Consider the following 27,192-nt stretch of genomic DNA (forward strand, 5'->3'; position numbering starts at 1 on the left):
GGGGCAGGGTGGGGGGCACACACACAAGGTGGCACCTTCCTCCTTTGCCTCAGGCAACAAAACTGGATGGTCCGCCCCTTTCCCTGGAGTAGCAGTGGGATTATGGGGGGGGGGAGGCGTGCTAAGAGGCAAGGGGCCAGCAGGGGGCTGCTAGAGGTGCAAATGATTGTCAGACATTGCAAAGCTGGTGTCTCTTGATCAATTTTGTCATTTTTGTTGAATTAATTAAAGTAGTAGTTTGAAGTGGATTTGAATAAATGTGCAAATGATTGCTACTGTTCCGAATTTTATTGCATTACAGTAGTATCTCGGTAAGCTTCAGGTTACATTCGCTTCAGGTTACAGACTCCGCTAACCCAGAAATAGTACCTCAGGTTAAGAACTTTGCTTCAGGATGAGAACAGAAATCGTGCTCCAGCGGCACGGCAGCGGCAGGAGGCCCCATTAGCTAAAGTGGTGCTTCAGGTTAAGAACAGTTTCAGGTTAAGAACGGATCTCCGGAACGAATTAAGTACTTAACCCAAGGTACCACTGTACTATCTTCCTTAGCGGGTCATGCAAAGTGCTGTTCTGAATACTGCTCCTTACAGGGTAGAGCAGGGAGCGCCGAGGGCGAGTTTACGGAACCAGGGGAGCGGTGACCCCAAAAAGTTTAGGAACAACTGAATTAGGCAATGGGGGAGGCGACTTCCTCTAGTGCACAGTCAGCATTTGAAGACCAAACCAGGAAGCATAAGCTTTACCTTAGCCATGTCCAGAAGAATCTCAAAGTCTACCAGAAGTTCGTGGACCTCCCTGTTGAAGACCACCAGCTCTGCCTTCTGCAGGGAGAACTTCTTCTCAGGATCAGGTGGCGCAATCATGCTGCCTTTCCCAGCTCCAAACAGACCGTTGCAGGCAACCTCCACATACAGGGTCAAGCTAGGGAAGGGAAAAATGTCAGCAATCTCATCAGCCACCTAACTGCTTAATCCAGGGGTAGCAAACACAGTGCCTTCCAACACTCTTCACTCTCAGCCAACACGGTCTTGACTTCTTTTTTAAATGAACGAAAATGGACAAAATAGGCAACCTGACTTTCCTAGAAAAACAAAAGAGTAACTCTCTGAATGGCTAAGAGGGCTTCCTTGCTCACCTGTGGGGGTCCGTCTCCTTTAGATTATCTGTCAGAATGTAGCTGGTCTTCTCACCTTCCTGCGTCAAACCCTGTCAGATTTTTTTTGGGGGGGGAGAGGGGATCAGAGGTAAACACTTAAATGTAACACAATAGTGGACAACACTGCCTAAAACAGAACATGTACAAAACAAATGAAATACCGTGAAAATCCCTGAAATGAGAAGTAATTGACTAGAAATATTATCTTGTGGAAATAAACTAAATAATAAAAATCAAAACGCTTAAGGGAAAAAATTAGAAAAACCTAAAACTGAACAAAGCCTTAACGGGATGCCGGCTACAAACCTCGTTTCACTGAACTATTCAGTTTCCTCAGAAGAAAATAGAAAAATCATAAACTTTAAATGACCAAAATTCAAATAAAGGGGTAGAACCCCCCAAAATTCTGAAGTATTATAATCCTAGCTCAACCTAGGTAAAGCAAAGAGCAGTAATAAAGGATTGAGGACTCAACTGTGAAAATTCTAGTGCTGCTTTTACAAAAAGGTTTAAAAACCTAAATGGCACAAATTCAAAGAAAGGAATAGAAGATAAGATAAGCTGTTTTAGATTTTAAACAAACTCAAGAACAGGGCTGAAACGCTCCCATGGTCTAGATGTTACTGTTGATCAGTATTTGAATTTGAGCCATTTAGGTTTTTAAACCTTTTTGTAAAAGGTTAAAACGGAACATGGGCCATAACGTGCCAACACAATCATTGACTTGTCACTAACCATTGGCAATTGAATGCTGCACAAAGATGTACACTACCTCCTTGCAAAAGCCAGTGAGGGCTTTTCAGCTGCATGGCAAGATGTGCTGCTTCTCCCTTCACAAACCCTGACATATATACTAGACTCTGAACCCTTTGCGGACATTGCCAACTCCCACCAACAAAGAACAGAGAGAGAGAGGGAGAAAGAAAGAAAGAAAGAAAGAATCATGTGCCTGGCTTGTTTCATCTCTAGTTAAATTCAGCACCATTTAAAAGGAGCCCATCTATCTATTTTAATTCTACTCTGGGCAAGGGGGCAGGATGCATGACTTTCATATGGTCATGAGCGCTAGCTAATCAGCACTCTGCACATCCAGGTGAGGTTGTCACTTACCTGCACAGGTTGGCCATCCCTCCAAATCATTCCCTCTCCTTCACTTTCCCAAAGAAGGTGGACTTCCTTTCCTGTCCATTCCCTGGGGATGCCGAGATCTACTTTGAACCAGCAGGTCTTCCATCTTAGGGAAGTGACATGCACAATTTCAGGTGACTTTTTAAAAAATAAATAAATAAATAAATGCAAACAATACTTCTAATTTCCACAGGATAACTATCTCACTAGGATGGCAAGAAATGTATTAGTGTTCGCCCAACGCTTCAATCAGAAAAGGGCCCTGAAATCCCTGGCTCAACCAAAGCACACACCATTGATATTACTTATGAGGGCCTAGGAAAAAGATGGGGCAATAAGCCTGATGTAATGGCACTCCGCTCAAATTTGCTTTGTCCCATAGCTTTCCATAGGGACGCAGGTGGCGCTGTGGGAGGGACACGGGTGGCGCTGTGGGTAAAACCTCAGTGCCTAGGACTTGCTGATCGTAAGGTCGGCGGTTCGAATCCCCGCGGCGGGGTGAGCGCCCGTCGTTCGGTCCCAGCTCCTGCCCACCTAGCAGTTCAAAAGCACTCCTAAGTGCAAGTAGATAAATAGGTACCGCTTTATAGCGGGAAGGTAAACGGCGTTTCCGTGTGCGGCGCTGGTGCTGGCTCGCCAGCTGCAGCTTCGTCACGCTGGCCACGTGACCCGGAAGTGTCTTCGGACGGCTCCGGCTCCCGGCCTCTTAAGCAAGATGAGCGCGCAACCCTAGAGTCGGACACGACTGGCCCGTACGGGCAGGGGTACCTTTACCTTTACCTACAGCTTTCCATAGCTGTGACTCAAGAATGTAGGGCTGGGCAAAATTCCCTGCTCAAAACTTTGGGGCGCCACTGTCAGTGTAGACAAGACTGAGCAAGACAGACTAATTGTCTGACTAGTATAAGGCATCTTCCTGTGTTCCTATTATATTTTTATTTTATTAGTTTATATATCATCCTTCAACCATCTTGGGGAGGTTTACAAGATAAAAATACAGGATAAAAGCACAAAATAAATAGATAAAACAAAACAATACCCCCTCGTCCCACAAACACATTAAAAAGGCCATAGAATATTAATCAGCCCAAGGCCTGGTTGAAGAGGAATGTTTTCATCTGGTGCCTAAAGATTTATAATGAAGGTGCTGGATGAACCTCCCTGGGGAGAGCATTCTACAAATGGGGAGCCACTGAAGAAAAGGCCATTCTCTTCTTACCACCTTCCAGACATCTCATGGAGGAGGCACATGAAGAAGGGATAGTTTATATGTTCCTTTAATTCATTAGCCTCTAAGGGAATACTTACGTGCTTCCAAAACAGTCTCCAACATTCACAGGCCTAAATTCTTGTCTGACAGCTTCGTCATATGGAATCCGCTGTGAGGTTTCAAAGCAGGAGAGAGATGCCAGCGAGCAGGAAGCCCCAAACAACCTGCAGTGAAACACACACCTCAGTGTCATCAGCTCTTTGATATCTTTTATGTAATTGCAGTATACAGTGGTACCTCGGGTTAAGAACTTAATTCGTTCCGGAGGTCCGTTCTCAACCTGAAACTGTTCTTAACCTGAGCTAATGAGGCCTCCCGCTGCGCCGCCGGAGCACGATTTCTGTTCTCATCCGGAAGCAAAGTTCTTAACGCGAGGTAATATTTCTGGGTTAGCGGAGTCTGTAACCTGAAGCGTCTGTAACCTGAGGTACCACTGTACAAGTATAATTATAAATAAATAAAATAAATCTGATGGGTCACTGTGGAGAAAAAGATGCTTGACAACTTTGCTTCAGGATGAGAACAGAAATCGCACGGCGGTTTTAAGAATGGACCTCCACAACGAATTAAGTTCTTAACCCGAGGTACCACTGTATTCAGAAGCAGCATTGACTCCAACTGTGGAAGTAGAAATCAGATGGCATGTTTCACAGCAAACAGTTAGAATGGCTGGAGATCAAACTGTCCAAACCCGGGAATGCTTTAGTTGAGACATTGCAGGGGACTGGACCAGATGACCATCAGGGTCCATTCCAACTCCACAATTCTATGATTAAGAGGATGGGGCTACAAGGGCCACTTTGAAACTCGGAACTCGCATGTAGCCTCTAACGGCAAAAGACAGGACTCTCGAAAGGCTCTTAGACCGTACAGTACTTATATCGTGCAGTCCTCTGGACCCAACATGGCCACAACCACCTTCTAAAAACAAATATGGTCACATCAAATCCTCCATGCAGGCCAAACTGTGTGTTCTTAAGAATGTGAGAACCATGAGAAGAGTCTGCTGGATGCGGTCAATAAATAAACAATTTCTTATTTATACCCCACCCTTCCCGGTTTAAAATCTGGTCTCAGGGCGACTAACAGGAAAATAAAACATTGGTTAAAATGCGACTTAAAAACAGCATAAAAACACAACATAAATGCAGCATCAATGTCAATAAAATTCTAAAATTCAGGGGTCATTTTTTTGGGGGGGGGGGAGAAACCCAGTCAGTAGACATCAAATGATCACCAGGGCTAACTGGCCAAGTTGGTCCTACTAGAGCCAGCAAGGAGACCAGGGAAGAGCTTAAAAGGGGGGGGGGGGTCCCAGAAGGATTTCTTCATGGAAAAGGAAAGGGAAATGGGAACAGAGTATCAGGCTAATTCAAACTGAAGGGTAGGAGGAATAGCTGAATGGAATGGCCCGTCTAGTCCAGCATCCTATTCTTACAGGGGGGAAATCAGATGCCCCAGTGGGAAAACCGGAAGCAGGACCTGAGCATGGGCATAGCCATTATTTTTGTTAGGAGGGGGCAGGCCTTTTGTTGGGGTGTGTATGCAGAAACTCAGTTAGCTATTCGTTTTTATTGATTTGAATTGATTTGGGGGAGCGGTTGCCCCTTCCTGCCCCCCCGCATGGCTTCGCCAATGGACTTGAGCACAACAGCACTTTCCCCCGCCTCTGCAGTTTCCAGAAACTGATATTCACAAGTGTTATTTGCTCCAATTGTTGGAGGCAGAGCACAGCCATCGCAGCTAGTAGCCATCCATAGCCCTCTCCTCCATGAAACTGCGACGGTAAGCCATCCAAATTGGTGGCCATCACTGCCTCCTGTGGGAGGGAGTTCCGTAGTTTAAGGCTGCGTGAAGAAGGAAGCCAGGTGGGGAGAATGGGGAAGGCTTTAGGTGTCGGACCAGCACAAGCCCACCTGCCCCGGAGGTTGCAGTCCGTGAAGTATATCTCGGAGATAAACTTTTCGACCCGTTCGAGTGTAGTTCGCCGGTGCTTCAATACGGCAGGTTTTAGCTCTGCCCCGGACCCCGCCATGGCTCTCCAAACACAAAAATTAATCCCTTCGGTACGGCACGTAAATATATCCGCTGCACAACACAACTGAGCACAATGGTTCCGCCTCTCCTGGGCTCCCGAATGCGCGACTCTCGGGTTCCAGGAGAGCGGAGTTGTCTTTTTTTAAGGCGCAGGCGTATGAAGGAAACGAAATCTCCGCCCTTCCCCTCAGTTTACTTTCCACAGTAGCGAAGTTTATGCCCTTGTTGGCCAAAAGGAGGGCACTGCGTTTTCCTCTGAGCCCCAACGTGTACAGTACAAGTTTACCGGATGTGGAAAGCGCTTATCCGGTGAAAGATCCACGACTGGTTTTTTTTGCAAGACAGTGCAATAGAATCTGTACAGAATGTGTAAGGGAGTTGGGGAGCCTTGCTGTGAGGACAGTCACAGTCCCCTGCCCCCACTGTTAGCAGCAAAGGGCAAAGTCTAACATAGTTAGGTTTTGACCACCAATTTTTTTTCTCCCCAAAGAAAAAGACCACACAAAAATACACAGAACCTTGTGTGCTTGCTGTTCTAAAAGGACAAGGCTCTTCCCCCCTTTTTTCAAAAATGCATTTATAAAAAATATGTGCCCCCCAACTTCTGGTCCACAGTGAGACGGCCCCAACAGTGCCTACCCCTGACCATTAGGTCCAGTCGTGACTGACTCTGGGGTTGCAGCGCTCATCTCGCTTTATTGGCCGAGGGAGCTGGCACACAGCGCACGTGGCCAGCATGACTAAGCCGCTTCTGGTGAACCAGAGCAGCACACAGAAACACCACTTACTTTCCCGCCAGAGCGGTACCTATTTATCTACTTGCACTTTGACGTGCTTTCGAACTGCTAGCTTGGCAGGAGCTGGGACCGAGCAACGGGAGCTCACCCTGTCACGGGGATTCGAACCGCCGACCTTCTGACTGGCAAGTCCTAGGCTCTGTGGTTTAACCCACAGTGCCACCTGTGTCCCCAACAGTGGCTTACAATGTAACAATTACTTTAAAAATACATTGCTCCTGTGCAACAGTGGTACCTTGTTTGATTATTTATCCTTCTTGCCTCTTTTTCTCACAGCAACCCTTCAAGGTAGGCAAGTCTGAGAGGTGGTGCCTTGCTCTACGTCACCCACTGAGGTTCGTGGTTTGAACTGAAATTTAATCAAGGCCTGACTGCTCCTAGCCCAACACACACCACACCAGTGCCTCTAACACAGAAGCAGAACACCTTCTCTGGGTGACCTGGGGCCATGCAGTAGAGAGGCAAAAGTGGGTGGAACAATGAAAGCAGATTTTACCTTTCTACAGCAAGGTATTTTCCATACAGACTCACACACCCCTCTCTGCCCAGTGATGCAAGAGGCATCATCGAAGTTCAAGGGCACATCTCTCCTGAGGAGCACTGAAGGAGAGCATGAAGCAGGACCAGTGAGGAGGGTAGCCTGAAGAGGATCCAGTGGGCCAAAAAAGGGGGCCCAATGAGCCACATTCAGCTCCCCACCCAATCTCATGAATGAATAAGGCACATGGAAGGGGCAGGAACCCAACCAGCCTGGCAGCTAAATCTGACTAGTGCAAAGGGAGCAATCGCCTCTACCACACCCAAGGGCAGCAGGTGAGCTTCTGAGATCCATGTGGCTGCCACACCCAGCTCAGCCCTTCAGCACCTGGCCGCTGCTCCGCCTGACACCCACTTGCTGCCCATTCAAACCAATGCCACAGGGCAGTGAGACATCAGCAAGTGCCTTAATGCAGTGTTTCCCAACCTTGGGCCTCCAGCTGTTTTTGGACTACAACTCCCATCATCCCTAGCTAGCAAGACCAGTGGTCAGGGATGATGGGAATTGTAGTCCGAAAAACAGCTGGAAGCCCAAGGTTGGGAAACACTGCCTTAATGGTCCGAGCATGCATGATGTCTGCTTGTGGATCCCTCTTTCTCTCTGCTCCCTGTCCGCGTCCTATGCTCACGGCGCAACCTGTGAAGTCTTCAGCGAGGGGAGTTGGTGGGAATTATACCATATGCTTTGATAGCCTTTATTAGGAAGAGATGAAAAAAGAGAGTGCAAGAGAAAGGAGTTAGGAGACTCTGCTAACTCAAGACTGCATGTCAAGGTACGTGCAGGGAAAATTCAGCCTTGAGCTAGCTTCAGAGAAAGCAGGCGCCCTGTTAATTCTCGGTGAATCGGAACCCTGGCATAGCTGTCAACCTTCCCTTTTTTTGCGGGAAATTGCCTTATTCCAGCGCCGTTTCCCGCTGCTATCCCGGACTGTTAACCCGTAGACTGTCCCCAGGACAGGTGAGGCTGCTGATCCCTTCTTTTCAAGTCTGAAAGTTGACAGCTATGGACCCTGTTACAGATAGGTAGCCGTGTTGGTCTGCCATAGTCAAAACAAAAAATTCCTTCCAGTAGCACCTTAAAGACCAACTAAGTTAGTTCTAGGTATGAGCTTTCGTGTGCATGCACACTTCTTCAGATACACTGAAACAGAAGTCACCAGACCCTTCTAAATAGTGGGGAGGGGTATTGCTCAGAAGGGTGGTGGGAATGGGTGATTGGCAGATAGCTGTGATGAGCCTATTGACGACTCTTAACGACTGCAATAGGTCTTACAGGAAAACGCAAGGGGTGAGAAGGTGAAAAATGGCTTTGTCATGTATAATGAGATAAGAATCCAATGTCTTTGTTCAGACCAGGTCTCTCCATGGTTTTAAGTTTGGTAATAAGTTGCAATTCAGCAGCTTCTCTTTCCAGTCTATTTCTGAAATTCCTTTGTAATAGAACAGCTACTTTGAGATCTTGTATAGAATGTCCTGGGAGATTGAAGTGTTCTCCTGCTGGTTTCTCTGTCTTGAGCTATGGACCCTGGGCATCCTTTCCCTCCGAGAATGTGACTTCATTTCTACGTAGGTGTAAAGCCTAGGCGAGGGAACACCTGTGGATGAGCCTGTGCAAATCATAGGCCTGGGGACTCTCCTTTTGTGGGCTCCCCAGCAGCAGCCACTTTCGCCAGGACCAAGGGAAGAAGCCCAGCCCCAAGCCAGCCCTGCCCCCTTCCGACCAGGGGCTGCCTCCGGAGGGGGGGGCAGCAAGAACGTCCCCCAGCCCCGGCGACCCCCCCCCCGGCCCCTGGTAGGGAAGCCTCGCTCCTCCCGCCGCCTGGGCCCAGCCAGCGCCGCCCCCAGCGGCAGCAGCACACGCGACCCCCCCCCCTTGGCCCTCCTTCGACAAACACGGCGGGGCTCAAGTGTCGCGAGAGCTGCGGCCGGCCCGCTGGCCAGCGCCGCTATTCCTTCCCCGCAGTAGAGCCTCGCGAGATTGCCGGCCGCTTTCCTTTCTTGCCGGCGGCCGAGCTCTCGCGAGAGCCCCCTCCCCCCATTCACACACACACACACACACACACACACACACAAAAACCGCGACGAGTGGGCGGGGCCGAGGCGAGCCTGTGATCTCCTCGCCGCGCTCAACCTCTCGCGGCGTTTGAGGGAAGACTCCGCCCCTCCTGGGCACTTGGCCCCTCGCGCCCCCCCCTCCCTCCCTCGCCGCCGCCGCCGCCTTTCTCGGGAGGGAGTGACATGGAGCCGGCCGGGCCAGGTCAGTGTGAAGGGGAGGCGGGCGGGAGGGAGGGCGGAGGGAAGGGCCCCGGGCCCCCGCGCCCCCTCGGCCCTCCTCAAGCGCCTTCCTTCTGCCGTCCCCCCCCCCCTCAGGCCTCCCGTCGCCGCCTCATTTCACCTCAGAGCCCCCCCTCCCCGGTCTTTTCTGCCCCTTTTCCTTTGTGCTTGCCTCTCCCCCCCCCCGCCAGCCCCCCGTCTTCTGAGGGGCCGGGGTCTGTCGGCCATCTTCTCTCCCCAGCCCGGTGTAGAGGAGGCGGGGGCGGGGCTGCTGACCTCTGTCAGGGCTGGGCCACTTCAGCTTGCGGCGGGCGGGGGGGGGGGGAGTCAAAGGGTGGGGTTAAATTTTTTTTTACTGCGCCTCTGGGCGCTTGATTTGGGGGAATAGGAGAGGAGGCCTTGTTTTCGTGGGGTGGGGGAGGTTCATCTCCGTCATGACTCTGCCTACAGATAGGTAGCCGTGTTGGTCTGCCATAGTTAAAACAAAACAAATTCCTTCCAGTAGCACCTTAAAGACCAACTAAGTCAGTTCTTGGTATGAGCTTTCGTGTGCATGCACACTTCTTCAGATACACTGAAACAGAAGTTTCCAGACCAATATAGGGTTGGTTTTGTGCATTTTACTCAGCTCTGGTATCTTATAGATGAAAGGCAAGTTACATTTGTACTGTACCTGATTTAATGAAAGAAATGAAATTCCACATATGGCAACATTACCCTGAGCACATTTCAACCTGGTTACAAGTTCATATAATGCCATTATCTTACTCTGGTACCAGAACAACTCAATTGTGTTTCTTGAACTGCAAAGAAAACGCTTTTTTCACACTGACAACATAAACAGGATAATTCTGGAATTAGGGATGAACACAACACAAACCATGGAGAAACCTGGTCTGAACAAAGACCTTGGATTCTTATCTCATTATACATGACAAAGCCATTTTTCACCTTTTCACCCCTTGCTTTTTCCTGTAAGACCTATTGCAGTCGTTAAGAGTCGTCAACAGGCTCATCACAGCTATCTGCCAATCACCCATTCCCACCACCCTTCTGAGTAATACCCCTCCCCACCTTCTCACTATATAGAAGGGTCTGGAAACTTCTGTTTCAGTGTATCTGAAGAAGTGTGCATGCACACGAAAGCTCATACCAAGAACTGACTTAGTTGGTCTTTAAGGTGCTACTGGAAGGAATTTGTTTTGTTATGACTCTGCCTATTCAGGTTGGGGGGGGGGACGGTGTTTGTGGCAGGGATTGCGGGGGGGGGGGCGGGGTTGTTCCCTCAGTGAACATTCCGCCCTACTTAAAAACAAAATATCTTCTATTCACCGAAGGCTAGCGTTTTGGAGAGAAAGGCACGCCCTCTGGTCCTCTGGCTTTGTGTACACTATATAAACTACTTTTCCATTTGTGCATGTGTGCTGTAAGGGGGGTGGGGGGGGGGCTGCCATGTCGCACTCCTGGTTTTCTGTGTGTAGGGAGTTGTTTTTCAAGAAAGCTAGTGTGTCCAGAAACTTGTCTTAGCTGTGACACACTAGTTATCTGTGCGCAGGGAGTTCACTGAACGCTGCTTCATATATTTTTTAATGTCAGTCTGCGCGCATACACACACACAGCCCTGACACAGGTTTGAGATGCATCCTCTTTCAAGTGAGAAAGTAGGCCATTATTATTTGGTATAAACGTGATAGGATTTTTGTGTTATGCCTTTGAGAAAATGAAACCAAATAGTCCTCTGTGCCTCATGTAACAGTTTTCATGCTCTCTATGTTGTGTTTAATTTTTTTCTATATATATTTTTTTTGCACTCCTTGCTGCTCAGCCAGAAGAGCCTGGTTATTTTAAATTATTATTATTATTATGGCTTGACAGGTGCAGATCAGTATGTAAAAGGGAAATTTAGGAGCTGGTCTGTGCTGTGTTGCTCCTGCTTCTTTTAATTTTCCCTGCATATTTGCATTCCTGTGTCCCCCCAGCAAAAGCTGTCAGCTGATGGCAGGAGATGGGCATGCTCAAACAGCATAGAAAATGCAAGTGATGTAAATATCGAGTTGGGGAATGATTCTGTTTACTGAAAAGTATTTCATGTTAAGAGCAAAAGCCTCCACCAGCAAAATGGCCTCGCCAGACAATGAGTCCAGCTTGCAAAATGGCCAGGAACTTTCCCCTTGGATTCAGTGCATGTCAGCATACTATGAGGAATGGTGATTTTTTTTTTTTAAGGGCTTGGGTTACTAAAGCTTGAAAACTGTTAGGCCAATTATGAATAGTAGCAATGCTAGTAGATAGGGACACAACCCTCTTGCATTTTTCAGAATGTCCCAATTTACTAGTGTGAGGAATCTATGCAGCTCAAACCTTCAAAGAGAAAGATATTTTGTTTGTTTCTTCAAATAACTTTTTAAAAAGAAGGTATACCTTGTGCCTTAACCCTTGCATTTTCCCCCAAAAATTGCTTGAGGCTACTCAAATATGATGAAGCATGTTAATGGGAACAATATTTTATATAGGTATGATCAGACTTGTATGGCTACTTTTGTAAAGTTACAGATAGGTAGCCGTGTTGGTCTGTCATGGTCAAAACAAAATAAAAAAATTCCTTCCAGTAGCACCTTAAAGACCAACTGAGTTAGTTCTAGGTATGAGCTTTCGTGTGCATGCACACTTCTGTGTATCTGAAGAAGTGTGCATGCACACGAAAGCTCATACCTAGAACTAACTCAGTTGGTCTTTAAGGTGCTACTGGAAGGAATTTTTTTACTTTTGTAAAGAAATTTAAATATATATGCCCATTATGAAGCATGTAAACACCACTTAAAGCTATAATCAAAATATTTGTTATGTAATAAAAAATCACGTAGTCATAACCTCTAGTTCTGCAAACTCTTAATTTAGTCCCCAGTAGTACAGTATAAAGCTTTTTAGCCTCTTTGAAACTGATTCTGGTATTTAAACAATCGGGGGACTGTAAAGTGGAAGAGTAGCAATAAAGTACATTGCTATTGGTGTTTAACCCACCCAAACCAAAGGGCTTAAATAGAGCACAATTCCTGTATGTTTTTATAGAAGTAAATCTCACTGTGTTCAGTGGGTCTTACTTGTAGGTGCATTGTATTTAGGAGTGCAGCCTAAGCATGCTGACCTTTGAATTGTGACTGATTGAGTAATACTGTATTCCTGTTTCAGGGGGAAATCCCCTCAGTTAAATCACAGTGGAGCTTTTTTATTCATCCAGATGTTGCTGCTTCCAAATGTAGCTATAGAATAATTAGAATGGAGGGTTGAGAGAGGATTGGAAGACAGAATACATTTAATCTATTACACACTATCTAAAGATTAGTGGCAGTAAATTGTGCAAAGCCACTCTAAATTGTTCTGTTTGTTCTTTAGAATTGTAATCAGTACAACTTGAGTAAATTATTTGAATAGAAGATGTAAAAACATTTTTGATGTTTAAAGCTGCACTCCTAAGCTTGCATGTTGAGAATGCATTCAAACATAGTACAAAACCACAGTTCATTGCTATGGGAATGAGCACAAGTTATTTGCAGTGAACAGAATGGTTCCTCATTTCATCCAAACTGAGAAGAAGAGTGGTCAGTAATAGTCAGCTAACAGTGGTTACTGCTAATGGCGGGATGGGGTAGAAACAGAGCACATTTTAAAAGTTAACTTGTTTCCCTAAACTATAGTTAATACTAAATACAGCTTTTCCAGTTTTGAATACAACTACAGTTGACCACACTGAGGAGTGACCACACTGGAGGAGTGCATGGGTCCTGAGGCTTGTGCACATAATGTATTGTGTGTAAACCAGGCCCTTGAAATTAATGGAGCTTACCAACAATTTTTGGGGAGGAAATGCAGTATAAATACTTAAGTAGGAAAAGCATTTCTCATGCATTATTCCAATCAGTTTGCAGATTTATGTGCCCGACAAATTGTACTGTACGCATGTTTTCTCACTTAGAACTCCACCCTTAAAGTTTTCATCCTATTTTTGTTACCTGGTTAACAGTGTGTGAAATTAGCCAGGGCAATTTCGCACGTGGCTGTCGGCCACTTGCAACCAAGTGAAGATGCCTGGGCACCAGGATGGCACCTGACATCTCCACCATCTAGAGGTGCATGCCTGGGGATCATTGGATCTTGAATGTTTTCACACACCGATACCACACCCTGTAGAATTCTATCAGTTCTATTTTTTCTGTACAATCAGAATGAATTTCAGGAACCAAAATGCTTTTTCTGTGCAGGAGTAGTGAAATGGTTGTCGCTTGTCTTCACTTACCCCACCCCACTGCCCTGCTCACAGTTGTGAAGAATATTATTACGTTATGAATAAGAAAAAGAGGTAGGAATAGGCCAATATATGGACTGTCCCTGGATAAAGTGACTTCTTTAAGTTCTCAAAGTTCTTTACCTAGCTCAGGGTTGTCATCTGAACTATATAGATGTTTAACAGAGAATCAGTCACAGCCATTCAGTCATTTGAAAAATAAGACTTTAGAGCCATCTTACCCAAAAATGGCAACTAGACATTCCGTTTTGGTGACTGTAACGTTGGCTTAAGGAACCATTTAGCACCTAGCTTATATATGTGAGTTTCTAACACTGCTGGTTAATATGCATTCCTGTGCAGTCTAGATCAATTGTGCTTACCTAGGAGTAAATGTGAATAGAATTATAGCTGTAGTTTTTTATCATATATACCTGTCTTCTTTTGGCAAGAAGTCATTGTCAATAGTTACTTCGCTTCTGCTGTTCCATATCTGTGCTATTATCAGTTATATATATTATAACAACATATTATATTAATCATCAGTATGACTTGTCTTTCAGAGCGCCTTTTCCAGCACTTAATTGAACCACTGAATGACAGAACAGACAAGAAGTTCTACAATGTTGCTAAACTGGGAGGCACCAAATACGGTAACACTTAATTGTCTTTTTGTTAATATAGCTTCCTTAATAATGTGATACCTGCAATATTGTATTACATAAGATTTAAATGCTGATTTTCTATAGGTTGGTATGCACTTCTGGTTTTCTTCAGAACTGTTTGAAATATATGGCTTGATATAAGACACTATTACATGCTGATCGCACTGCCATGGAGATGATTACATCTACTGCATAAATAGCACAGTCCTAAACCTGACTGCTTAGAAGCAAGCAGTATTGAATCCAATGGAGTTTACTCCCTTGTGGGGTTAGAATTGGGCCTTGCTCCACATATTTGTAATCTAGACTGGCTGTTTTCAGGAATTTATTTCCATGTTTTACGCTTCTAACAAACTGAGACAAGGCCAAATTCTGTTATCCAGTACAGTGGTGCCCCGCAAGACGAATGCCTCGCAAGACGAAAAACCCGCTAGACGAAAGGGTTTTCCGTTTTTCGAGGCGCTTCGCAAGATGAATTTCCCTATGGGCTTGCTTCGCAAGACGAAAACAAGTCTTGCGAGTTTTTTTCCCTTTTCCCCCCTTTTTCTAAGCCGCTAATAGCCGCTAATCTGCTAATAGGGATGCTTCGCAAGACGAAAAAACCGCTAGACGAAGACACTCGTGGAACGGATTATTTTCGTCTTGCGAGGCACCACTGTATAACATGAAGCTCAATACTATGTAGAGTTCAGAATTCTTATGTCCACTGATTTCAAAGTGTTAAAACTCATCTAACTCATTATTGGATTTCAGCCTTAATTGACAAGAGCTATCACTGAGTTAGTTGACAATCACATAAATCAGAGCAATCTCTTTGAAGTTCCTCACAGCTCTGTTACAGTACAACTTAGTTATGGCATGAAGATAGTTAACTTTCCTGCAAGGGGGGTGGGGGAAAGCAACATTTTTTTGTATGCATTGTTTGGTTTCCATTGATGGGCTGCTGGCATGTACAAGGCCAATAGCCATGACTCCCAAGCCCCCCGTCCCATTCATTTTTGCAAAATTTTATTAAAATTAGCACTCACTGGGTAATAGCTCAAATCCTTTACTTTAACTGTCATTTTCTGAAACAAGAACAATTGAGCAGAATCTGGCTGTAATCCTAAACAAACTTAATAGGAAGTAAGTCCCATGAAACATATTGGGACTCCTGAGTAAACATACATCGGGTTCCACAGTTAGTTACCTTATTGCATATTGCTAAAATTCTAGATGGATGTCATAGCTTCCATGGTAACTACAGTTGGGACACATAACTCAAGCAGAGTTAAGGTGAAGTTTACAAAACAAAAGTGTTTCACCTGAAGTGCTTCAGTAATATGTATTATTTGATCCGCCTCGGTTCCAGTGGTGTGCAGTGAAATTTTTCCTAGGGGAACAGTTAAGGCCAGAGGTGCCAGCTTGCAAGGGTGATTTGGAGCAGGTTGTCACACGTGTGAGCATCGCACCTCCCTCCGTAAGCCAGGCAGAAGCTTCCCGGGCTTCGGGAAGGAGGCGCCAGGCTTTAATACTGTACAGTACTGTAATACTCCAATTTACTGGGAACATTTAGGGGACTAGCCTAGTCCACTGACTACACACCACTGCTTGGTTCATAGGTTTTATTTGTTACATAACATAGTAAGAAACAAAACCTATGAGCCAAGGTGGATCAGATAGACATATTACTGAAGCAGTTTTTATACTGTAAACCACCTTGTGATCCTCAGGTGAAGGGCAGTACAGTGGTACCTCGGGTTACAGACGCTTCAGGTTACGTGTTTTCGGGTTGAGCACCGTGCCGAACCCAGAAGTACTGGAACAGGTTACTTCCAGGTTTCGGCGCTCACACAGAAGCACTAAATCGTGCTTTGCGGGTTGCGAATGTGCCTCCCAAACGGATTACATTTGCAACCCGAGATTCCACTGTATAGAAATTTAATAAAGAAATAAATACGAAATATTTATAAAAAAATACTTTTAACCACTCTTCTTACTAGGCCTCTAGTATCTCTTATTTACTTTAAACAAATATTAAACAGTGCAGTGCTTTATTTGATATACCTTTGCAGAGCTCTAAAATTGCCTTAGTTTTATAGAGCCATCCTATGTATGTTTACTCAGAAGAAAGTCTTGCTGAGTTCATTGGCATTTACTGCAGAATATGTATGCCCAGAGTTTTATCACTTTGTTCAGCCTGGCTGTCACTAGCCTGCAACTGTTATCTTGTGTAAAACATGGACGCAAACAGTTTCTGCTGTTTATAGCCTTTGAAAAGCAGATTTATGAACATACCACGCTGTCTTACCATGGGCTCTTCTAGGTCAGTATTGGCTACCAGAAGACAACCAGGATCAAGAGAGCATAGTCCATCACCAGGAATTCAGACCCTTGATAAAAGTAGGGTTAGGAATAAGCAAGGTGCCCAGGGGAGGGTTTGTCTCCAATGTTCCCCCCCGCCCCTTTCACATGAACAGCTGCAGGGAAAAGAGACAGGGAAGTTAGGCAAGACATGGAACAGTGCAAGAGCCAAACTGAAACTAGGTGACAGAGACCCAGCAGCCCAGCACTGGGTTTCTAAGCAACTGGCCAAACGCCTGCTGTCACCTTTCAGGAGGTTCCCTGTTATGTGTCAAAACAGGCAATTAGGTTGCAGTCTGGCTAGTCTACCAGACACCAAGATGCTGTCCTTGAGTGTTGATTGTTGCTGGTTGCTGCTGCTCAAGGCACATGAGAACCCTGATTATTGAGCAAGGTAACTTGTAAGAGCAATCAAAAGAGGCCATGTTCAGGATTCTGACCAATTTTTTTACATGAGCTCAATATATGAGCTCAACAGTACTCTCCTTACTTATGTTCTCTAGCACCTGATGTACTGAGGTTGGCTGTTTCCTGCTTGGTGCCCATCACTACATTACGTGGCAGTGAATTCCATTTTACTATGTACTGTGTGAAGTTCTTCACATTTTTTTCTGTCCTGAATGTCCCACCATCATAGGAACAGACTCCTAGGGGCCGATGTGGGGTGGAACTTACCTGGAAACCCCCCCCCTCCAATATTTTATTCAAGTTGGCACCCCTGCCCACCATTTAGCTTCATTGGATGACCTCTGGTTTTAGTATTATAAGGGAGGGGGACTTCTCTATCTGCTTTCTCTTTGGTAATTAATGTAAAAAATGTATTAATTGCTCAAATTACTTGTTTTTCATGTTTATCCTGCCTTCCGTTATGGAACTCATTACATGTGCATAGGGTTTCCAACCAGTTGCCTGCCAGGCATGGACCAGGCCTGTTTTGCTTCAGTCAGGTTGTTGCATCACATGCCTTCAATAATAATAATAATAATAATAATAATAATAATAATAATAATAATAATAATAATTTATTTATATCCCGCCCATCTGGCTGGGTTTCCCCAGCTACTGTGGGCGGCTCCCAACAGAATATTAAAAACACAATAAAACATCAATGCCAAATCTTGCATTTGACTCCTTTTGTTCCGATGCATTCAGAGGTTGTGCGATATAAATTTTGAAAGTTGAGTGTTGCTTGTGGGCAAACTATGTAGATGCTGATCAGGTTGAAAATAATTATTAAAGTCTTTGGGATTCAGTTAAAAAAGTATTGCATAAAGTCCATGTTCTTAATTAAATGGAGGAAATTGCAAAAAGGACAAAATTTATGTTAGGTTCTTTGGCAGTTTGAATCTAAAACATATTTGCCAATTCATGGTTAGCCTTTGGATGAATCACCTAATGAGAGTGAAATCATGCTGTCTGCCTTGTAAAGCCCAATTAATTTGAATGAAGCTAGTGAGCCCTGCAGCAGCACTTTGTGCTCTCTGGAGCTGAAAAAATAGTATGCAGACCTGTTAAACTTGCTAGTTAGTGCTGTGTCAGTCTACTTTATTGCAGCTTTACATTGTGAATTATTTTTAAATGGAGTAACCACTATCTCCTGAGGTGGTTGCTGTAAAAGCCTCACAAATGCCCTTTGTGAACACATGCGTGTTAGAACATGCCCCAGAATTGTAAAGACCCAGGAAGCTGCCTTATACAGCATCAAATGATTGGGCCATCTAGCTAGTATTGTCTTCACTGACTGGCAGAAGATGTGTAGGAATGCCAGGGATTGAACCTCTTGAGTACAAAGTGTGTGCTTTACCACCTGACTTCTGCTGTGTGAAAGAGTTCATGAGCAAGTGCACCAGGATTCCAGCAGGCAAGTCAGTGCATGAAGTATTCCCTGAAGGTGGAAAATAGACATAGCTGTGCTGCAGCGGCATCTAAAATATCGGTCACTCTAAGGGAAATATCTTAACATTTCCCCCATTGCTTTTAATCTGCCTAGATTTTTAATCCAAGCCCTTCTTAGTCTCATTATCATTTTTTTCTCTCTCCCCACCCTGCCCAGACTTTAATACTTTTATGAAATCTTTTTATTGCCACATGCTGGACTTAACATCGTGGATTTGAAGCAGTAAAATTTTACCGGCCACGTGAGACCAAGTCCCTTGGTTTAGCCATATCCGTCAGAGGAACAAGTCTCTGTACTAATCTTTGCCTTCTCAAGATGTCAGTTAGTGTTCTTGCCACAGCAAAAAGCCCAGAAGCACAATATCAAGGAGATCTGTCTTACAACTAAAAAGCATCATTTGCTGGCTTATCTTTGTCAATAAAGAAAACTAATTCAGTGTTACCTAGTATTTATTGGCCTTTTGTTTATTGGCCTTTTGTTGTTAATCAAGAATAAAAGTGCATTGTTGGGTTCTAGCTCACTTACATGGGGGATTGGTGCAAATGTGTATCCTATTTTGATTTGTTTAATTTTCCTACTAAGAATAGTTTGCACTGAGCTGTAGTGCTTTTTTGATAAAGCTATCAACATCATTTTAAAGGCTTAGTTTAGAGATGTGAAGACCCAGAAGGGAGGGGAAAAACACATTTGGGGAGTAGCATATACACAGTTGAATCCATCCCAAAGTATTTACTTGACCAGTTCAGTTACTTTATCCTTGTGCAGATATCCTGCCTTACTCCATACGGGTACTGTTGGAAGCTGCTGTCCGCAACTGTGATGGCTTCCTAGTGAAAAAAGAAGATGCTATGAACATTTTGGACTGGAAAGAAAAACAGAACAATGTTGAAGTGCCCTTCTGTCCTGCCAGAGTTCTTCTCCAAGACTTTACGTAAGACACATTTTCCTCATTATATATTTTAGCTGGGTCTAATGCATTCTTCAAGCACTGCAGGCTTTATCTAAATGTTCAGGGTGGAACTTACACAGTGTTTAGAGAGGCAGAAGTTCAGGTATTCATGTAGGTTTATACTGGCAACAGATCTACATAATAAATGTCTCTTTAGGAAAAGTGATTGAAATAATGGGGTATCATTTCACTGCCGACTCTGCTTTGTGTATGTCTCAAGATACTTACATATGCTGCAGGGACTTTTGGACATCTCTGCTTCAGTTCCCATCTCACACTAATGACTTTACTGTTTCTTCACAATTGGGACATTCTTCCACATCCATAAATATGGGCTGCTGCCTTATATCAAGTCAAGCCTTTGGTCTGTCAAGCTCAGTAGGCTTGGGGAATAGGATCCAGCCAGTGGCTCCACTTCAGAGTTCCCTGTCAAGAACTCTGGAGTATAATTGATCCCAATAGGGTTTGCATTTGGCTCCAAATTTTAAAAGGTGCCCTGCTTCCTTAAGGTATGATCAGAAGTACACTTTGAGCTTTTTGCAGCTACATCTTTACCTGCCCTACACCTGGCACAGGGCATGGCATGGGGGAAAAACCCTCATGGGTCAAATTGGGACTCTGGCTAGGTCTCATTAGGCCGTGGGACGGAGGTTCCCCATGCTTGGTCTACATGAACTGACAGCTACTTTCCAGACAAGGGTCTTTCCCAGCCTTACCCTGAGGTTCCAAGGATTGAATTGGGACTTCCTGCATATAAAAGATGTGCTACTCTCCCTTGCCTAAGCATTTTATATGTTGTGTGTTGACAATATTATTCCTGTTAGTTGGATTTGTGTCCTGGTCACTTTGAATCTAAAGCAAGGTGGCTTGCGACCATTTTTTTTTTAAATGTAAACATTCAAAGTGCAGCAGCAAACAGTAGCAGTTAATTCTTACTCCTTTAATCTGGTCTCTGTCTCAAACATGAATTCTGTGTAATGCAAAACACGGTTGGCATATAATTGTGCTTTTAATCATTTGCATGTCTAGTTAGCAAATTGTTTATAGCAGCATGGACATAGCAGGAGGAATTTGGGTATGTTGCTGTAAGTACTTGAAAACCATGGGAAGAAATTTGGGTCTTCAAAAACATGTCCATAGGTGGGCCTGTGTCAAGCATGAGCATGTTAATGGTAAAGGCTGGATCAATACCAGCAGGGATTTCGGTGTGGTTCAGAATCCCATGTAAAAAAATAAACTCCATCAAGAGGTAGACCCAATGTTCTCAGCTCTGTCAGAGCAACAAGATGGTATGCACTCGATCTGTTTATACTGTACTAAATGCAGGGAGTAGGTTTGCCCATTGCCTTGTAGTGTACCCAGACCTAATCAGACTGGACTTGAGGAGGAGGTTTAGATAACTTAGGTTCATGTAGCAAGTGGCTCAGTATTAAGGATGGTGTTTGATGCAAGCAATTTGCCGGCGATTTGCCTCTTGTTGACAGTTTTGTCTTGAAATTGCTGGCAGCATTGTCGTCTGGCTGGCCAGTGCTGAGAATTAAGGTGATACAGAGGTCTCATTAGACTCTGATGTGCACCTTAACATGCAACCAAACAACCATCCAAAGTGATTTAGAGGAGTAGAAACAAACCAGACTCACATACTTCTATTTTCCGTCCTGTGCACAGCATCACTTTCCACTTTCTGTTTAGTGCAAAGCAGAGTTATGACATCTGTTTGTGTATGCGCTCCAGAACTGGAGGTTTGATTGGGTTTCCAGTTTTGATTTGAAGCAGACACAAGCAATAATTGCTGATTCAGATGTTATGACTAACAGGAAACTGAGAGTTGAAATAGCATGTGAAGAGGGTAAGATGCAGTGTGCAAGTCTGTGGTTTGTTTCTATTTCTCCAAACTATGTATTTCGAGGATTGTCTCACCTGGTCCATTCAGTGCAAGGATATTCTGTAGCATAAAATAAAAGTTTTCCTGAGTGTTTCTGAGCTATCATGTGGGACCTACTAAGGCTGTGTTAACCAGTATGGGGCACGTGTCATTGGCTTTAAAGGGTCTTTATTCTGTATGGCAGCTAAATATTTTTTACATTGGTCATTTTCATTTTCATTAGTGGAATTCCTGCAATAGTGGATTTTGCTGCTATGAGGGAAGCTGTGAAAAATCTTGGAGGGGATCCTACAAAAGTTCAGCCTGCCTGCCCAACAGATCTCACTGTGGACCATTCTTTGCAGATTGACTTCAGTAAATGGTATTTATTGTACAACTGTTTTGTTTTTATTCTACTTTTTGAGTAGCAGTTATAGTGTAATGTGGGTCGCTTCATGTATGTGAAATTCCTACTCTCTGCTCCCAGTCAAGCCCCTCTAACCACTACACCACACTGACTCTCTTGTATTGAGGGCTGCATACCGGAGGTAAGCAGAGCCAGAGCCAAAAGTGAATGGGCAACCCCTTTTCCACTTCCTTTCTTTTCTGCCACCCTTCCCCCCCTCCACTCCCCCCTCCTTCTCATCCTCGTGAAATTGGATGAAGGGCTATAGTTGCCCACCCCTGCTCTAAAGCGCACCACCCAGGTGCCAGTTCTGCGAGACACAGAGGCATGGTAGATGTCTCCTAGCTGAAATTGCCTGCCTGCTCAAGTTTACCAAACCATTAGCATCTCTCATCTCTTGAGAGATAAAACATGGTCTCACTATTCTTGTGTTGCTTTGTTTGGGGTTTTTAATGTATATATTTTACATTTAGTTTATACAGTGGTGCCCCACAAGACGAATGCCTCGCAAGACGAAAAACCCGCTAGATGAAAGGGTTTTCCGAGGCGCTTCACAAGACGAATTTCCCTATGGGCTTGCTTCGCAAGACGAAAACGTCTTGCGAGTCTTGCGAGTTTTTCCCCTCCCCCCCCCTTTTTCTAAGCTGCTAATAGCCGCTAATAGCGCTAAGCCGCTAAGCCGCTAATAGGGATGCTTCGCAAGACGAAAAAACCGCAAGACAAAGAGACTCGCGGAACGGATTATTTTCGTCTTGCGAGGCACCACTGTATTTAGTAATTCAAAAGATTTTGATAAACGAAAGCCGGTTTATTTTCTCTGTTTCTTTTTAAAGTGCAATACAGAACACTCCCAATCCTGGAGGTGGTGATCCACAGAGGCCGCCACCAAAACTTTCTCCACTTAAAGCTCCTCGGAAGCTACCGTGCAGGGGCCAGTCCAGCTGCAGAGGGCCATGTGATGGAGAGTCTGGTCGTAACTCGGGGCCACTTTCTGTGCAGATTGAGAACACGCCTCCGCTGTGTCCTTTTCATCTTCAACCAGTGCCTGAGTAATTTTTTTTCTCCAATTCTCCTTTTTCAGTTTGCTTTCTTCCTGCAGATAAGCATCTATGCCATTGCTAGGGCTTGCTTCCAATTCCTCTATAACAGTACATCCCTCAAGTTTAACATGGAGCATAGCATGTTAACTATCAGGCACCGATTTATCTAACACTAAACACTGCCATACTTTAAGGTGTAACGTACTGGCAATCAAAAACTGGCAGGTTGGCTGCCTATAACAGTTCAGGTCTTGCTTCTTTTGCCACAGTGAATGCTTGACAAGGCAAAAATGTTTTTATTATAAAGGCCACTTCCTTTTTTTATTTCTTTTTAAAAACAAAACATGATACATCTTTCTCCCTTTTTAAACAATACACATCTACGTGGAGAAAATTCTTAGTTCACTTTGTAAGTTGGAAAGTATCGTTTTTTATTTATCTCAGATCAGTTCATACGGTGCCATGGATGGTGGAATCCTACAACCACATTGTCTACTAGCCTACTGAATGTTATTTATTTATATTTATAATTATTACACTTTCATGCTGCCCTTCATCCAACGACCCCAGGGTAGTTCACAGCAGCATAACAGTGTACCATCAAGCTACAAAGTCATCCGCATATTCAGACATTCTTGGGTTTATTCCAGGGGTGCCCAAACTTTTTTCAAAGAGGGCCAGATTTGATGAAGTGAACATGTGTGAGGGCTGACCAAAGTTGTTGAGCTTTTAGGATTGAAGTTGTTGAGCTTTTTTTTGGGGGGGGGGCAGATTAAATTGACCAGCGGGTCAGCCAGATTAACCCCCCAAAACAGACTTTGGACATGCTCCAAAGTGCAGGTACTTATTTTATTTTTAATTTTGATGAATTACATTTTAGCCCACCTTTCCCCCCAAGGAGCTTAGGATGATGTATGTGGTTCTCTTCCCTGCCATTTTACCCTCACAATAACCCTGTGAGGTAGGTTAGGCTGAGAGACTGTAACTGGTCTAAGGTCATCCTGTGACTTTCGCTGCTGAGTGAGGATTTGAACCCTGGTCTCCCAGGTCCTAGGCCAACACTCTTAACCGCTGCACCACACTGGCTCTGTAGCTGAGTTTCTATATGTGTATTTTCTCAGTGGCAAACTTTAATGAACGCCTGGTTCACACAGAATGGTAAAACAGACTACAGTGGTGCCCCGCAAGACGAATGCCTCGCAAGATGGAAAACCCGCTAGACGGAAGGGTTTTCTGTTTTGGAGGTGCTTTGCAAAACGAATTTCCTATGGGCTTGCTTCAGAAGACGAAAATGTCTTGCGGGTTCCTGCGGGTTTTTTCCCTCCCCCCCTTTTTCTAAGCCGCTTATGAGCTGATCCGCTAAGCCGCTTATGAGCTGATCCGCTAAGCCGCTTATGAGCTGATCCGCTAAGCCGCTTATCAGCTGATCCGCTAAGCCGCTTATCAGCTGATCCGCTAAGCCGCTAATGATCTTGCTTCGCAAGACGAAAAAACCGCAAGACGAAGAGACTCGCGGAACGGATTCTTTTCGTCTTGCGAGGCACCACTGTATTGTTTCCTATGAACAAGAAAGTGTGCTGGTACATGCTTCTCAAATCCTGCTGTTCTTCCATTCCCCGGCTGGGAGGAAATGAACCAGAGAACTGACTTAGCATTCACATGTGATCCAGCAATCATTGTTTATTTTTTTTTTCAAACCACGAGAGGAAGCCAAATTTGGTCTATCCATTTAACATTCTTCTGAAAGACGTGATGATTGGCCACATGCAGTAAAATTCAGTCTCTGCCAGGGATTAAGCAAAAGCATAATATAGGAGGACAATTGTTGGACAGGCATAGTAGAAATACCTCCAGATATATTTCTTAATTTCTCATAAATGAAGGAGATTCCTGAAGCCGTACATGCCTAACTTGTCACCTTACTGGTTTTCTAATTTGCAGTAACAAGATATGAAGATAAGCGGTTTTCTTATCATGCATAACATGACTCTAACTTGCTTCTTGCTTGAGGTTACTTACCTCTAAGAACAGTAGCTGAAAAGCACATCTTAAGGAAGGTTATTTTTTAAAGACACCTTTTTAAAGCCAGCTTGCCCCATGCGATCTGAAGCAGTGCTTATTGCCACATGATAGACACTCACTGCATGCTTTACAAGAGACCTTGGCTTGTTTTAAAAAGAGGGAATGTGGAGGAGGCATGTGCCATTTCATGTGGAGTTAAAATGCCTCTCCTAACCAGTTCCAGACTTCTCAGTTTTCAACTGTAAGTGAAATATTAGGAGAGAAAACAGTAATGTTTATATGGGTTTGATTTTTTCTTCCCCCGTAGGCCGGAAACAGTGTTAAAAAACCAGGAGATGGAATTTGGTAGAAATAGAGAGAGACTTCAGTTTTTCAAGGTACGTTGGTTTGAAGAACCTTATGGCAGAACCGCACAAAGTGGTCTGATGGAGATCTGCTTGGGTCTGTTCTGCAATCAGTTTTGAACCTTCCCCCTTTCTTTCAGAATATTTAACTAAGAGAACAAAAGGAGGCTTCTGGTATTGAACATGAAATGGCATACTCATTCTCGAATTAACTTCTGTTTATGTTTGACATACTTCAGGAAAGGTATAATGGAGAGACAGATCATGGCTAGAACGGCAGAGTTTTTAACCTGTGCAGGAAGCTCTAATTTTTCTGTGTGAAGGGGCACACTATCTTAGGAACTGTGATAGCTATGTAGGTTCTCTCCTATGCTAATACTTGCTGAGACACTCATATTTTCAGCAGTTTGCCTTTCTTTACCCAGTAGATATGGGTTGTGTTGGTTAAAAAATAATAAATCCTGATGTACCTTTTCTCATTTACAGTTACCATTGCTAAAGCTTGGTTGGTTCAGAGAGTGCGAAGATCACTTATCTTAATTCCCTACCCCTTTTATCTCTCTCTCTCTCTCTAGTGGGGTTCCAAAGTTTTCAGGAATGTCTCAGTAATTCCTCCTGGGACAGGAATGGCCCACCAAGTGAACCTGGAGTACTTGTCAAGAGTAGTATTTGATGTTAAAGACTTCCTCTATCCAGACAGCGTTGTTGGCACCGATTCCCATACAACAATGGTGAACGGCTTGGGAATCTTGGGATGGGGTAAGATGAGTTGGCAGTTCACAATGTTCTTCCTTGTTACATATCTAGTTTTCAATTTCTTTCTCTTTATTTTAATTTCCTCCTTAACAGTTTCTATTGTGATAGTTGGGTGGAGAGGGGGAAGTTGCAAGTGTGAGAAAATATAAAGATGCTCTACTACTACTACTATTATATTATTATTATTATTATTATTATTATTATTATTATTATTATTATTTGTGTGCTTAAAAACACACTTCACTAATTCAGTCGTGAGATTAAGCAGACCCCCAATGAATTTTTAAAAAGACTACTTTAATAATTAAAAAATAAGACTCACTGTTTAAAATATTAGGCTTTGGCTGTACCAGACTCCTCACCCACCGTAACATCCGTGTTCCTGTAAGAGTGAGGAGGGGGCAGGGGAGGGCAGGCAAAGACACTGTACATACCTGTTTGTGGCTCAGTGGAGAGCTTCCCTGCTTTTGTATTCAGAGCAACTAATCCACTCTCTGCAAGGTAAAGGTAAAGGGACCCCTGACCATTAGGTCCAGTCGTGGCCGACTCTGGGGTTGCTGCGCTCATCTCACTTTACTGGCCGAGGGAGGCGGCGTACAGCTTCCGGGTCATGTGGCCAACATACTAAGCCGCTTCTGGCGAACCAGAGCAGCGCACGGAAACGCCGCTTACCTTCCCGCTGGAGTGGTTTTGAACTGCTAGGTTGGCAGGAGCTGGGACCGAGCAACAGGAGCTCACCCCGTCGCGGGGATTCGAACAGCCGACCTTCTGATTGACAAGTCCTAGGCTCTGTTGTTTAACCCACAGCACCAACCGCGTCCCCTCCACTCTCTGTAGGCGAGGCTTATTTGTTCAGTATTTTGAAATTCTGTGTTTTACTCCTGATCCCTCTCTTTTACTTCCATTTTCTGTGGGGGTACAATGGGTAATAAATCTAAATAGACACTGCTACCTGGGGGCTAGGAGAGAGTAATCTGTTAGGTTTTTGAAAGTATGAGAAGAAGTATAAAATACTACATGACATAATGGAGACTAATACTATGCATAATACACAGCACATCATGCTGCGTGCAGGCAGTCTTAATCCGTATAGTTTTTGTAATCTAAAGTTACTTTCATGAAGAAAACCTTTGCCTCAACAGTTTGAGAGGAGAGAAAGCTTCCTTTCTTTCACTAAGACAAAGATAGGAAACTCTTCATTAACCCATCAGAAGGTGACCCCATCTTCCATTTCAATTTTTATTTATGATCAATGCAACATTAGTTTAAATGTTCACCCTGCTTTTCAACCAAAAAAGATTCCCATAGTGGCTTACAGTTCACTAACAATAAGAATAAATAAAATTTCTCATCATTGCCCTTGGTTTACAATCTAAAAAGGCACAACACAAAAAGAAAATGGATTGGGGTGGGGAGAGGAAATAG

The 27,192-nt window shown here is 44.3% G+C and overlaps 2 protein-coding genes across 4 annotated transcripts in view; one reads left to right on the forward strand and one right to left on the reverse strand.

Moving 5' to 3' along the window:
• The window catches only part of MAN2C1 (mannosidase alpha class 2C member 1), a 36,574-nt gene extending 30,778 nt beyond the window's left edge, over positions 1-5,796 (reverse strand). Inside the window, exons 1-5 of one of the 2 annotated variants that reach the window (XM_081876213.1) lie at positions 5,471-5,796; positions 3,593-3,718; positions 2,267-2,390; positions 1,136-1,206; positions 744-921 (exon numbers count right to left, since the gene is read on the reverse strand). In XM_081876213.1, the coding sequence (XP_081732339.1) occupies positions 744-921; positions 1,136-1,206; positions 2,267-2,390; positions 3,593-3,718; positions 5,471-5,589 (618 nt within the window). In that variant the 5' untranslated portion in view covers positions 5,590-5,796. Of the gene's footprint in view, positions 1-743; positions 922-1,135; positions 1,207-2,266; positions 2,391-3,592; positions 3,719-5,250 lie in introns of both variants that reach the window. The other variant, XM_081876214.1, reaches the window with a different exon arrangement.
• Positions 5,797-9,015: 3,219 nt separating this feature from the next.
• IREB2 (iron responsive element binding protein 2) overlaps positions 9,016-27,192 on the forward strand; it is a 34,867-nt gene continuing 16,690 nt past the window's right edge. Inside the window, exons 1-7 of one of the 2 annotated variants that reach the window (XM_081876215.1) lie at positions 9,016-9,182; positions 14,045-14,134; positions 19,152-19,317; positions 21,444-21,581; positions 22,439-22,654; positions 24,975-25,044; positions 25,587-25,770. In XM_081876215.1, the coding sequence (XP_081732341.1) occupies positions 9,164-9,182; positions 14,045-14,134; positions 19,152-19,317; positions 21,444-21,581; positions 22,439-22,654; positions 24,975-25,044; positions 25,587-25,770 (883 nt within the window). In that variant the 5' untranslated portion in view covers positions 9,016-9,163. Of the gene's footprint in view, positions 9,183-14,044; positions 14,135-19,151; positions 19,318-21,443; positions 21,582-22,438; positions 22,655-24,974; positions 25,045-25,166; positions 25,256-25,586; positions 25,771-27,192 lie in introns of those variants that run through there. The other variant, XM_081876216.1, reaches the window with a different exon arrangement.

Source organism: Podarcis erhardii (assembly GCF_964252035.2).
Source record: "Podarcis erhardii genome assembly, chromosome: 9".
Lineage (NCBI taxonomy): Eukaryota > Metazoa > Chordata > Lepidosauria > Squamata > Lacertidae > Podarcis > Podarcis erhardii.